Source organism: Anguilla rostrata, chromosome 16, assembly GCF_018555375.3.
Source record: "Anguilla rostrata isolate EN2019 chromosome 16, ASM1855537v3, whole genome shotgun sequence".
Lineage (NCBI taxonomy): Eukaryota > Metazoa > Chordata > Actinopteri > Anguilliformes > Anguillidae > Anguilla > Anguilla rostrata.
In genome coordinates, this window is record NC_057948.1 from 5,955,916 (window position 1) to 5,969,383 (window position 13,468).

Genomic DNA, 13,468 nt, shown 5'->3' on the forward strand with positions numbered 1-13,468 from the left:
TAATTCTAGTGCACAATAGTTGTCAGATTTGCAATGAAAGAAAACTCAACATCCATCCAGGCATTATCTATACCCGCTTGTCCTGGTCGGGGTCATGCTAGAAGCTATCCTAGCTTGCATTGGGCGAGAGGCAGGAATACACCCTGTGCAATGTTTGGACAGAATGCACCACTGAAACAGTGTTTGAGGCTGTAGCAGACTAATTGTTAGACATTAGGTATCACAGTACAAAATAGACACAGGTGCAATGCATTTCGTAGGGCTGTCAAAGTTAATATGTTACCTCATGCAATTGATTTTAGTCACACATTAATCACAATGGTTAAAAAATGGTATATGGGATTGAGAAATCTGAAGTATTTCAAATATAGGCTTCTGGCATTTCTTGCTTTCAGACATGCAAATTTGCGGTGCTGCCCAGACAACACACGTAACACTCAGTACTGGGACAACACCGTTTCACTGAAAATAATGTTGAAAATCACTGAAAACACTGTCACCAATGTTTTCTCTCCAGCCACTTCATGTAAACAGAAACTCAACGGGTACATTCCTGAACAATCATAAATATATGAGTGGGGTGTTCACACAAATAGTAGTACAAATTTAGTCACCATATAATGAAACATTACACTAAATATATGTGATCCCCCAAATCTTGCTTCGTGTTCATTTTTAGTGCAATAAATTAACAACATGAACCAATTGATGATCGAATCTCTGTTGTGTAATCAAATAATTATCTCCACGTAATTCAGTGATTCATCTCTCTTGATGATCGCAGTGCCACCATTATTATATAGTGTCAATAATCCACAACCTTGTGGCCCTACTGATTCAATCAAGGGTGAGGGTCAGATTCCATGTAAAGATCTATGACACAGGCAAGATAATGCCTCATCCTGACAGATCTGAATGCAGAAACAAGCTACCACTCTCTCAAGTGGCTTGTGAGATCTGGTACATGGTTTTTAGCGGGACTCAAAGCCCATTTGCTAAGTCCCTCTACCTTACCTGTTGCTGTGAACGTGACGGCCTGTCTTGCTCACTTCACTACTTCACAGTGGACGGAGTGTAGCACAGTGGGTAAGGAACTAGACTTGTAACTGAAAGGTCGCAGGTTCGATTCCTGGGTAAGGACACTGCCATTGTACCCTTGAGCAAGGTACTTAACCGGAATTGCTTCAGCATATATCCAGCTGTATAAATGGATACAATGTAAAAATGCTTTGTAAAAGTTGTGTAAGTCGCTCTGGATAAGAGCGTCTGCTAAATGCCTGTAATGTAATGTAATGTAACTACCAGGTCATTCCAGCACACTTTGAAGGTGTTTATGGGTGTATCGACTGCGGCCATCACTTCTGTTTTACACCATGTCACTTCATCCTTCATCAGAAAGTATCCTGCACAAATACTAAAGCATAGAGACACCAAGAATCGGATTATATTGGGTCTCTTCTGGTTTAAATCCTAGTGACTGCTCATGCACAGTTTTTATTTTATTTTTTGGTTATTTTATAAGTTATGTTGACCACAAGAGGGTCCTTCCATTGCAAACTCCATTTCCAGGAGGTCTGAAACACAAATGGGGTACATTTGTCCTACATCCTACACATGCACTACTAACTACCAACGACCCTGGAGCAGCACATGACTTCATAATAGCCTACTAAAATCTTTCAGTGAAAGTAGGCTATGACTCTGAATGAGTGGCTTGGGAAATAATACCTACACAGTGTAACACTGTGGGACTGTGAAAGAAGTGTAGATACACTAAGCCACATATTAATAGCAGACGTCTCAAACGGTATTACAGTATCATTATATACTTACCCACTCACTCCCTTAATTATGCCTAATTACCATTAGAAGAGAATGTATTTTTGAATGGAACATTTTTGCGAAGCAACCCATAGTTTCTAAATAACGATGTTACCCTTAAATACCGTTTTTGAAGGGCAATGTTGTTATTTAGAAACTGGATTTCATCTTTAGTCAATTAGCATCGCGTTCGTCTCCGGGCAAGCGAGGTTTTCTGGTTTCAATTAAGTTCTAGTAAATGTCTGTGGCCGTTTCCTTTCTTCATGGTCAAACAAACACATTTAACCAGAGTTTCTTGGGCATCCTCTACATGCGCACATGGCTGCTCCCACCACCATAGACACTGATGTCACACACGTTTTACAATAAAATACGTATAACAATAGGCACGGTGTCTTAAATACCCATATATTCATAATAATTTTTAAAAAAGGATATGGTAGAAACGAGGAAATGCTGCTTTTCATAGAAAAAAAAAAGTGGCTCTTAAAAGAGCCTTTGGGTAGTTTCATGAAGGAGCGATAGGCCTACGAAAGATTTACCCTCCGAAGCCGTACAGACATGGCTGTATTATGGACCGGGCCCAGTGGGGCCAGTGCCCTGGGGGCCTCGGACTGCCAGGGGGCCTCCAAGCCTCAGGCCGTGCGTGGTGCGTGGCCCAAGACTTCCGAAGGAAGCTGAATGCCAGGGCCCTCAGTGCACACAGTGCAAGCTGACCACTAGGCCCCTGGGTGCTTATAGCATGAGCTAAGCACTAGGGCCCCCCAGACCCCTTGGTGCTTAAAATGTGAGCACACCACTAGGGCCCCCCAGACCCCTCACTGCTTACAGTGTGAGGGCCCCCAGACCCCTTGGTGTTTAAAAAGTAAGCTGACCACTAGGGCCCCTGGGCCCCTGGGCGCTTACAATGTGAGGGCCCCTGGGCCCCTCAGTGCTTACAGTGTGAGGGCCCCCAGGCCCCTTGGCGTTTAAAGAGGGCCCAGTAGAAGATTGAATGAAATCTTTTAACCTTATATATTTTCGGAAACGTTACTTTAATTGCCGTCCCTCAGCAATTTCTAATTTTGTGACCCGTCGGGCCTCCCCCCCCCCCGCTAAGCAGCGACACGCCCCAGGCCGGCAGACCAGACCAAACAAATTAGCACACGCAGGCCCAACGCAGCCCCGAACAGACGGCCGAGCGCACGAACAACAGGCGCGCAGACAAGCCGCCAGCTGGGCGAAAACACACCGGACCAGCAGGGCCCCCGGCTGGAGCTGAATACAACATGTATAATGATAGCTGGCCTGATCTACAGTGAGCAAAACAGTTCAGAACAGTGACAGATGTGGAATTGTTTTCCCCCTCGCTGGCTCCGCCTACGGGCCTATGACACATTACCAACTGGATCCATCACTCCTCCCCCCCAAATGTATTCCTTCCCTCTTCCCTCCTCCCCTCTGGGCTCTCACTCTCAACCACAGAGGGTACATAGGAACTGGAGAGGCAGGAGGAGTCAGAAGCTGCATAAACCAATATGGCGTCCAGTGCACTCCAGCTCTCGAGTTCCCCATAGAGTCATATGTTAAACCCAGTTACATCCAAAATGCATTTAAAAATAAGAATCAATGCGTGATTTCACTTAATACGATTCGATAACAAAGTATTGGGGAGTTTGCTTCCACACTTTACTCCTGCCATCACTCTGATGCAAGGGAATCTTGGTCTCGTCTCTCTACGAGACCTTTTTCCAGAACTCCGCCATCTTTTGAATCCTTCTTAGCTAACTGTAACCTGGCCACCCTGTTTCTGCACCCGTAGGAAACCCCTCAGATACACCAAACAGCAGAAGTATCTGAGTGGCAGAGGAATGTGTGTAGTCTTACCCAGTGGTACTGGAGCAGAATTAATTTAATAATAATATCTCAGTTATCTGATTCCAAAATAAAATTTTAACCTTTCCTCTGTGCTAACTGTTTTACACAGTAGGAGAGTGCAAATGATCCGGCAGTAGTGTGGCTCCATACGGATTGCTATCTATCGTAGTAGCCGCGGACGTGCCTCTGGCGTACGTAACCTGCATAGATACAACTGTGTACCTTGCTACGGCACTAGTGTATGGCCAAGAGACTACGGGGTACAGAGCTACTGACCTCTATGTGTATGTTAGAACCTTAAAACTGCTAGGTGTGCAGCAGTAAGAGTCAAATGGCAATGCAGGTAAAAATCAATGCAATTTATTCTGCAGTATGTTCAATGACGGCAATATACAATGGTGCAAAATGTATGTGTAGTGGAATGCTATACACGAATAGCACACAAGAGGTCATGTTGAAAAGTCTCCACTTTTCCCCTTATATACCCAAGGATGTTTGGGACAAATGGCATCACAGGTGTTTCTGATTAGTCATATGTGTTCAATTACCTTAGTGCAAGTATAAGAGACCTAGCAGTATCTAGTCTAGAGTCTGGGCTTTCGATTGCCTTTGGAGTCTGTAATTGTTGTTTGTCAACATAAGGACCAGAGTTGTGCCAATGAAAGTTAAAGTCATTAGGAGGCTGAGAAATAATGAAAAAATAATCAGAGGTACAAGCCAAACCCTAGGCTTACCAAAATCAACTGTTTGAAAGATCACAATTTAACACAGATGGCTGTGGGAAATTTAAGTGACTGCTTTTAAATGTATGTGGTTTATTCACTTTCTATGGTACAGTGCTGTGAAAATACATTTTCCTTCTTCCTGATTTTCTCTATTATTGCATATTTGTCACGTTGAATGGTTTCATATCTTTAGACAAAAATGTAATATTAGACAATGGGAAACAGAGTAAACACAAAACAATCATTTTAAAAATAGTTACCTTTAATTAATGAAAAAAGTCAAGTTATTAACACCGATATCACCAATGAGAATGTCATTGCCCCCCTAGTTACTCAGTCCACCAATTACCCAAATTTAACTGATTAGATTCAGCTGATTGAAAACAGCCAGACTTGATTGCAGCCAGTACTGTTGAATCTACACCTCCCTCATATTGAACGTTACCATCAGAGAGAAGTAGTCCACAGTGCTAACCAAGAAAAACAGCAGCATAGGACATTTTGCCTTCAATGTTGGTTAAATTGCATTTTAAAATGAATTTGCTTACAATACTTTGAGTATTTTCCTCCCACCTCTAGGGTTACTGTTGCTCAAAACCTTGATTTATGCGCTTGCCTTCTTATTACAAATCGCTTCGGTTATGTAATGCAACAATGATTGTTTTCATACCTTTCAAAAATACTAAATGAATATACATTTGTGACTTAATTTTTTAAAGGAGCGCAGACAGACTCTTTGTTTATTTTTTCCACTTTATTCAGACAAGGAGAAAGCAGAGAGGGTTTACAGGTGGCTGTGGGATGGCAGCACAGGACGAATCACTGTCGGGAATCGAACCTCCAGCCACACAGGGAGATAAATACATGGGGTTCGACCCTTTTAGAACGTCCTTAACTGAACATTATAATGCTCAGGTAACAATGGCTTCTAAAAGCATAAAAAATAACTGAAAGCAGTGGAGTTCTAGAACACTGATGTAGAATTCTGGAAAAAAAAACATTCCAAAAGAACCTACTCTTCAAACCGTTTACAGCCTGATTTATACTTTGTCGCATGTGTCACACGACCTTTCATATTTATACTTCAGCAAAGGGCTACAGAGAGGGTTTTGTTTTCTATGGTAACAAGACGCCGAACTGATGATCTTTGCGTCTGTGAAAACATTGCTGTGCCCGGTGAAATTACAGAGAAATAGAGGAAAATTTTTTTATATCCACTTTTGTTTTAAAAATGATGCAAACAGAAAAAGTTAGGCGTCTGTCACTCAGATAAACCAAAAATAATGACGTATCCATGACGACGCATTTCGGTGTTCCATTTGGCAGTCCAATCAACACTGTGCGACAAAGTATGAAGTTCTGTGACTGAAAGAGAGTGTTGTGCGACACTTTTTTCATTGAAAATACGTCATTTTTGTCACGCGACACTTGTCAAAAGAGTCGTGCGACAAAGTATAAATCAGGCCTAAGCGTCCTACAGGCCCTACAGATTACACCAGCATTGCCTGCCTTGATTCTGCTAACACTGTTTCTTGTGGGCTATATTAGGAGTGACTCAGTGTACGCAGTCTCTGAAAGTTACCACAGCTCCGTTTAATTTTCCCCGTCGATTTGCCCAAACTGACAAACCATACATTTCCTAACCTTCTAGTTTCCTTATTTATTGTAAGATGGCAAGTTAAGGTAAGAGCATTACATTTTTAAAAAAAACATAAACCTGTACTGACAGCGCCCTCTACTGCTAACAGGGTGTATCTGACAAGCAGTGCTGCACACCCAGAAGCACACCTTTATTTTTGGTATGGATCATAATTCTATACACTATATACATCAGGCATACATTAGGAACAAACCGTTTCATTGTTATATAAATGTAAAATATATGAGCTAATATATTCACAGAACTGTGAATATTTGTCATTGCAGGTCAGATGCGCTCAGTACAAAGCTCTGACGTATCCCGTAGCTTGCGCTCTCCGGCGCTGTATAAGCTCGGCTCTGTTCTGTGCATGCTAATCAGAGTCCGGGGCTGACCCAGATAGGCTCAGGACCGCTGTCTGGCTCGGGGAGGGGCGGGGCGGGGCAGAGAGGGGCGGAGCGAGGGCGGGGCCTAGTTCTCTGAGGAGTCGGTCTCCTCGGTGGAGCCGTCGCTCTCCATCTCGATGCGCTTGCGGTGATGGAGGGACTTGCGCGGCGAGGCCTTCCGGGGCGGCTCCTTCTGCCCCGGCCCGCTGCTGCCGCTGTGGGGGGCGGGGCTTAGCGAGAGCTGGGCGATGCTGCAGGGGAACACAGCGAGGCGCTCACAACAACAACAACAATTACATTAGAACACAGGGAGCTACTTACACCAGAATCTGGACTATACCAGTGCCAACTGTGGCCATAGAGAAGTGCACAACTTGCAATAGCATTGCCCGGGGTATGGGAGGGTCCAGTCTGTTATGCGTCCCATCTGGGCACCCATGGACTGACTGCATCTCAGAGCTGCATATGCAAGGTCTTCCTCCGACTCCACTCTATGCAAGCTTGGCTTTTTCTCTCCGGTGGGAAAAAAAGAAGCGGGTGGTGACACCATGTGCATCGAAGGAGAACTGAGGACGTCTGCAATCTCCCGAGTCAGCAGTGGGGTCTGCACATGAACGGTTATGGTTGCACATAATCGTGCGAGCTCAGCATCGCATCGGGTGCCAAATTCTTTTTAAAAAGGAAAAAAACAGTGAGCTTCGTCCTTACAGCTGGTCCGTGGTGAAGGCGTGACATCTTTGTGGCATCTCAAGACCAAATTCTGACTAGAGTATAGAGGTTACCCATGTGTGTGGAAAAAAACACAATGAGGCCTCAGCTGCCTTGCTGAATAAAAAAATACAAAATGGATCCCCAGATGCCCACCTAACCAGTACCCCTTTTGGTAAAACGTAGTAGCGCCAAACACAAATGGGAAAAATATACATTTTCATTTTGGTTATTTTTTCATGAATAATAATTTTCTAGTAGATGGAAATCTTAAGTTTTGTTGTTTGCATTGCTGGTACTACACCCACAACACCCCCTGGACTGTAGCACACACAAAAAAAGTATGTTATGAGTCTGGTCACGTTTGGAAATCTGTTCAGAAACAAAGTTTGTGAAGAAGGACCCCCGTCCCGTTTCGACAGCCGTCACATTCCATCACACGCAGACGCGTTTTTACGACTGATTTATGACAACAAATCCTCCCGGAATTCTCTCGAGCAAACAAACACAGTGCGGAACAGTAAGAAGGTTACTATGGTTACCGCAACTGATGTGGCTGCTTTTAGCTGTTTTTTTTTTACCGTTCCCCATTAAGCTTATTCCAGCTGTGAGCACCAAGCATTCATTTTCCCCTTCAGGGACAGAAAACTGTCCTCCACTGCTTTTTATTTTAACCAGACAACTATGACAGTTGAGCAACTGCCCCAATCTGCTTCGCGCAGGCTAGCCTACTTCTGTAAAATAGGGCGCAAGCTAACCAAAAGACAAAATGGAAATCATGCGAGGTTTAGCCCAAACAATAAACAAACGTATTTCCTGGTCTCGGAGCGATTGTATTCAGACCGGTTGAGTCTGGGACGCATTTTGGTCGCAGTCGAGATCATCGCAATCAAACGGACTCCGGTTTCTTGTTTTGGAACCAAGTCTGCTTCCCGTTTGGCAAAATGAACCGTGACAAGGGAGGTAAATGATCTCCATTTTGGTACAAGCCCTCCGTACCAAAAAGTCTCTCCAGTGTCCGCTGTTGTACTGTTCTGTATGGAAAAGCAGGTGCTCAGTTTTTAAGAAGAAAGTGACTCTGCAGAAGGAAGTCACACTGGTACTCCGCTCAAAGACTCAAATATGTTGGATTTAGACATTTTTCATTTTGATTGAGGATTCTTACATGGCTGTCGTTTAAGTTGATGAAATATTACTTAGTTGAAAGATTCACATAATAATAATGGGATAATTACAAGATAAATGCATGCCCGATGTTTCATTTAACAGGTAAATAATGTTCTGTCACCATACACAATTCAAAATACTATTGGAATATGGTTCCTGGATTTTTGGAGGATAAAACTGGTGTTAGCAGCAGGATCTTAAGGCTTAAGGGCTTCTTTTTTTTTTTTTTTTTTTTGCAACAACGGGCCGTTCACTTACAGTTTCTCCAACTCCTGGTCCATGGCAGGGTCCACCAGCAGGTCTGCTTTATTTGGGAGGGAACCTGGAAAAACAAAAGAGACGTCATGCTCTGCCCTTGCGCTCTCTGGTCTCCCTGTTTTCCCACTGCACAGGGATGGACTGCATTTAGATGCTTTAACGGAATCCAGCAGCTAACCTGTGCTGCTGGGCCCTGGGAATTCTCTGAAAACATTCTGTTGTTAACTTTATGTAATGTGTCAGCTTTATGTATCAGTACTCGCGGTTTGAAATAATTCCGCATTTACTGGTGAAATGTTTTCGACAGAGAAACTGTTGACATTTTTTTTGCAATTGTTGACATTGGGTCTTGCAAGCCTCGCAAGGCCCAATATAAAAACTTGCTATCGAAATGAAGTCTTGGCAAAATATATTTCAATATGTGACAATGGAAACAATCTGTATATTACCTCATATACTGTGAAGAGTTTCAATATAGCTTCTGTTCATGATAATATATATTTCAAAATACAGAATACTTACATAGCTATCATTCTTCAGTTATCAACCAAATCCTTTTTTAATAATTTTCAACCTCATCTAGAATAAATATGATATATTGTGTGTTCCCAGCATCACAGTTTTGGACAAGAAATAGAAATAGACAAACACTATCAGTATCAGTGTGATGTATTCACAGCCAATAGCAGGTGGTTAAAACTCCAGTTCAGTGCGGCGCTTAATCCCTCTATGACAAGTCGACACAAGAAGGACATATCCCAAACAAGTCCACTATTTAAATGACAAGAGCAGACAATCGGGGGGAGATCAAACATTATTTCCGCGAGCGCTGAGCTATTTCGCGATTACAAAGACGCGATCGCTCGTGGATGGCAACTCCTTCCATTCACGCCGGTGCCGTAAATCCCCGGGGTTTTCCAGCGCAGCGGGAAAACCAGCCCGGTCAGTTTATCAATAGAACGCCTTTAAAGAGTCAGAACCTGTACTGTACAAACAAACAACAGCTGAACCACACAGAACATGGCTTTCTTATGGACTTTTTGCTCAGCTTTCCAGAACTGTAAAAGAGATGATTTAAAGTAAAATAAATAATAGAGATGTACCATGACGCTAGTATTTCATAATGTTCATGTCTTCATATCGACTTGAACCAAATTTATGTTGGTGTCTTTAATTAATCTAATTAAGCCATCTGAAAAGACCGTATAGAAAGATAGCACCAAGTACTTCGTAGTGATGAATGTATCCTCAAGGAATTAACTGAAACAGAGGGCTAAGATCTTTAGCACGTGCAAATCTAATGACATGACCATGGCATTTGGTATTTTGCACTAGTTGTGTTTTTAGGTTTGCGCGTGCTAAAATGATTTGCACGTGCTGAAGGTCCTATTAAATAATGCCCAGTGTTAAGCAAAAAATGACAATATATTCGGCATAGCTCCATATATTCAACGTAAGGGAAGCCCCAGATCCTTGACAACTACTAGTAATGCTGTTAAAATAAGCATTGCGGTCATCTGAAAGACGTAGTGGCTTGACTGGCTCTGTGTGCTCGGGCGCAGTCACGCTCCCCACCTGCTTCACGGCGTGCCTGTCTTTGTGCCTTTATTATTTAAGGGGGATTTGAGGGATTGGCTCAGAGGCACAATGGAACAATGTCCCAAATGGCTGAAGAAAAAAAAAACACCTTAAATGCCTCCGAGCCTTTTCAGGTAGCGCTTAAATCGTCACGCGCGTCAAAATGTCTTTGTGAACGGATACGACTGATCTGTTTTTTTTAATTTTATTTTATTTTAAAATGCATACGTCTGTTTTTGCAACCCCGTGGCTTTATACAGCTAGAAGGCAATCCAATACTTTTTTGTTTCCCCAACACGCAGAACACAAAACACAAATGTTTTGTTTTAATTCTTTATGAATCGTTAAAAATCATTCGTGATGAGACCGTGCGTTATAAATCATCACTGCTTTGGAAGAGAGCTTGTTTGAATTGTTGTTTGTTGTAACTTTTGATATCAGTTCTTCTAATGGCAGGCCTAGATTTGGAAGTTTTAATTAATTACTTATAGACAGTGCATTGTATGCGTAACCTGGCATTGTTTTAACGTTGAAAACATGTTTCTGTCGAGATCGAGTCCGGCCAGAGACCCCCTGCAGTACCTTTAAGAACCCCTAGAGGTCCCCAGATCCCCTGTTGAAAATCGAGGCCACAGCGTGATACTGCCCCCACAAAGCCTCACTGCAGAGATGGTGTTGAGAGGTAGGTGCGCAGTATTGGGCTTCCACCAGCCTTAACACAATATTTTTAAGATTTTTTAACCAGAAACCTCTATTTTAGTGTCGTCTGACCCCAAAAACTTCCCCCCTCATTTTAGCTGGATCCCTCCTGAAAACTATGCGGCTTTGAGGTGTTTTTCCCCCCAAATGTTTTACAAAGTAATGGCTTCTTTCTTGCTACCCTGCCATACCGGCCAGGATTTGGGTAGTTCTCTTGATGCTGTTGACTGATGCAGAGTTTCTATTTTCTAAGCCATCTCCTTTGCTTGCCTAGTTAGTTTGGAGAGACGACCTTTTCAGGACAGTATCTGGGTGATAAGATGCAGCTTCCATATCTATATTAATGAGCCAGCAGAGCTCACCAGAATATACAAACACTCTGATATCCGTTATTATTTTATTATCTTCCTCCTATTCTGTGCATTTGGATAACTTTCCGATTCCCCTGACTGTCCAATAATACTCCCCAAAGCATGTTTATACTGTGAAATCATGATCACATGTATGCACCACAAAGAGGCCAATCAAATGATTCTGTGGCTCATTAATGTTTTTTTCCCCCACACCTGTAAAAACGTACACCCGCCAGAGCAAGGGGATCGAATACTTATGTAATGAACTATCTCCTTTGTTATTTAGTTTCAAATATCTGTGCTTATATACTTTTTTCCCCACTTGTATCGGTTTGCAAATGACCTTATGTGGAGTTGGTCGTACTTATAACAAAGATTAGTTCCTAACATAAAATATCATGGTAAATGGTAAATGGTAAATGGACTGCATTTATAGCGCTTTTATCCAAAGCGCTTTACAATTGATGCCTCTCATTCGCCAGAGCAGTTAGGGGTTAGGTGTTTTGCTCAAAACAAAATGAGGAAATCGTGCAGGGGAATGAATGAATGAATGAATGAATGAAATGATGGGGGTAGCGTTGAAGGCTAACCCCAATATTTGGCGACCCGATACTCACCGATGTCCTGACTGATCCCCTCGTGCTTGGCCAGGGCCATCACGAAGCCGTAGAAGGTCACGCGCTGCGCGCTCTGGAGGATCTCTCTGATGCCGTCTGTAGAGGGGTGGCTGGTGGGAACACGCCGGATCACAAAAAAAATCCAGCCCAACCGTCTAATCACACATCACTGTCATAACTCTGAGAGGCTGTGTCTAAAATGTCTAGTCTAAAACGACTAACTGATTCGTAAGCAACGGCAATTAGCAACCGACGTCCGGGGGGGGGGGGTGGATTTTCCAGCGATGTCCGACCAAACGATGGATCGGTAACGAGGACCGGGTCACCGGGTCGAACGTGAAACGCGACGCTATTTCAAAAGCGCATTCTCGGGAGATGCTCTTTCCCAGTCGCTTCATTTGTCTTTGGCGCGCTGTCACTCTGCACGCGGACGCACAAAGACAGGAATGAGGGACCGACACGCCTCCGTTGTCACACACGCCAAGAGCAGTCTTGGGGGGGAGAGGGGTCGAGATGAGTTAAACACGCCGAAGCACCCGGCACGGCGCTTCCCAGCCTTTAAGAGATTAAGAGATGCTTTATTGAACCCTGTGGGGTAATTTGTCCTCTGCATTTTGACCCATCCTTAGTTACCTAGGAGCTGCGGAAACTCCGCACAGAAAGGCCCCCCCAAGCCGAGATTCGAACCCACGACCTTCGTGCCGTGAGGCGACAGTGCTAACCGCTGCGCCACCGTGACCGCCCATATTTACAGGTTGATACGGTGGCTTTTGCAGACGCTAAAACAAATTTCCAATTTGTTTAGCTTCGGCACGCGTCGAAAACTTACGAAACGGCGAATTCCCGGCTCAGGGGGGGACGTACGAAGGGTTGCCGTAGCTCTGAGCCGAGTTCAGTTCTCAACCTCGACAAAAGCGAACCCCCCAGCTGGCTCCGAGCCGTGCGCACAAAACTATTTACAGTCTAAAGGGAGCGATGCCTTTAATACAACCGGCAAAAGGCTGGTCTGTATGGCCCGGGGGGGGGGGGGGGGGGGAAACCGAGTTGAATTATGAGCCTGACACAAAAAGCCGAGCAGGAACTTCAAAGGAAAACGCGGGCTCGCTGAGCAGCGGCGTCTCGTCTTGTCGTGAAGGGGGCTACCGGCAGAACGGGACAGGTGTGTTTATCTTTCTCTTATCTTTGCAAGCCCGCCGGCCCATTAACTACCATGCACATCCCTGAATGCCTTCTCAGCCCGGGAAGAACACCAGGTGTTTCTACTGGTACGTTAAGGGACGACATAGCTCAGGAGGTAAGACCGATTGTCTGGCAGTCGGAGGGTTGCCGGTTCAAACCCCGCCCTGGGCGTGTCGAAGTGTCCTTGAGCAAGACACCTAACCCCTAACCCCTAACTGCTCTGGCGGATGAGAGGCATCAATTGTAAAGCGCTTTGGATAAAAGCGCTATATAAATGCAGTCCATTTACCATTTACCATTAAAGACGGAGTGTAGCACAGTGGGTAAGGAACTGGGCTTGTAACCGAAAGGTCGCAGGTTCGATTCCCGGGTAAGGACACTGCCGTTGTACCCTTGAGCAAGGTACTTAACCGGAATTGCTTCAGTATATATCCAGCTGTATAAATGGATACAATGTAAAATGCTATGTAAAAAGTGTGTA

General features: G+C 44.0%; 1 protein-coding gene across 2 annotated transcripts in view; it reads right to left on the minus strand.

Moving 5' to 3' along the window:
• Window positions 1-5,522: 5,522 nt before the first annotated feature.
• cstpp1 (centriolar satellite-associated tubulin polyglutamylase complex regulator 1) overlaps window positions 5,523-13,468 on the minus strand; it is a 61,806-nt gene continuing 53,860 nt past the window's right edge. For both annotated transcript variants that reach the window (XM_064312967.1, XM_064312966.1), the window contains 3 exons: window positions 11,809-11,918; window positions 8,562-8,625; window positions 5,523-6,679 (listed from right to left, as the gene is read on the minus strand). In XM_064312967.1, the coding sequence (XP_064169037.1) occupies window positions 6,514-6,679; window positions 8,562-8,625; window positions 11,809-11,918 (340 nt within the window). In that variant the 3' untranslated portion in view covers window positions 5,523-6,513. The remainder of the gene's footprint in view (window positions 6,680-8,561; window positions 8,626-11,808; window positions 11,919-13,468) is intronic.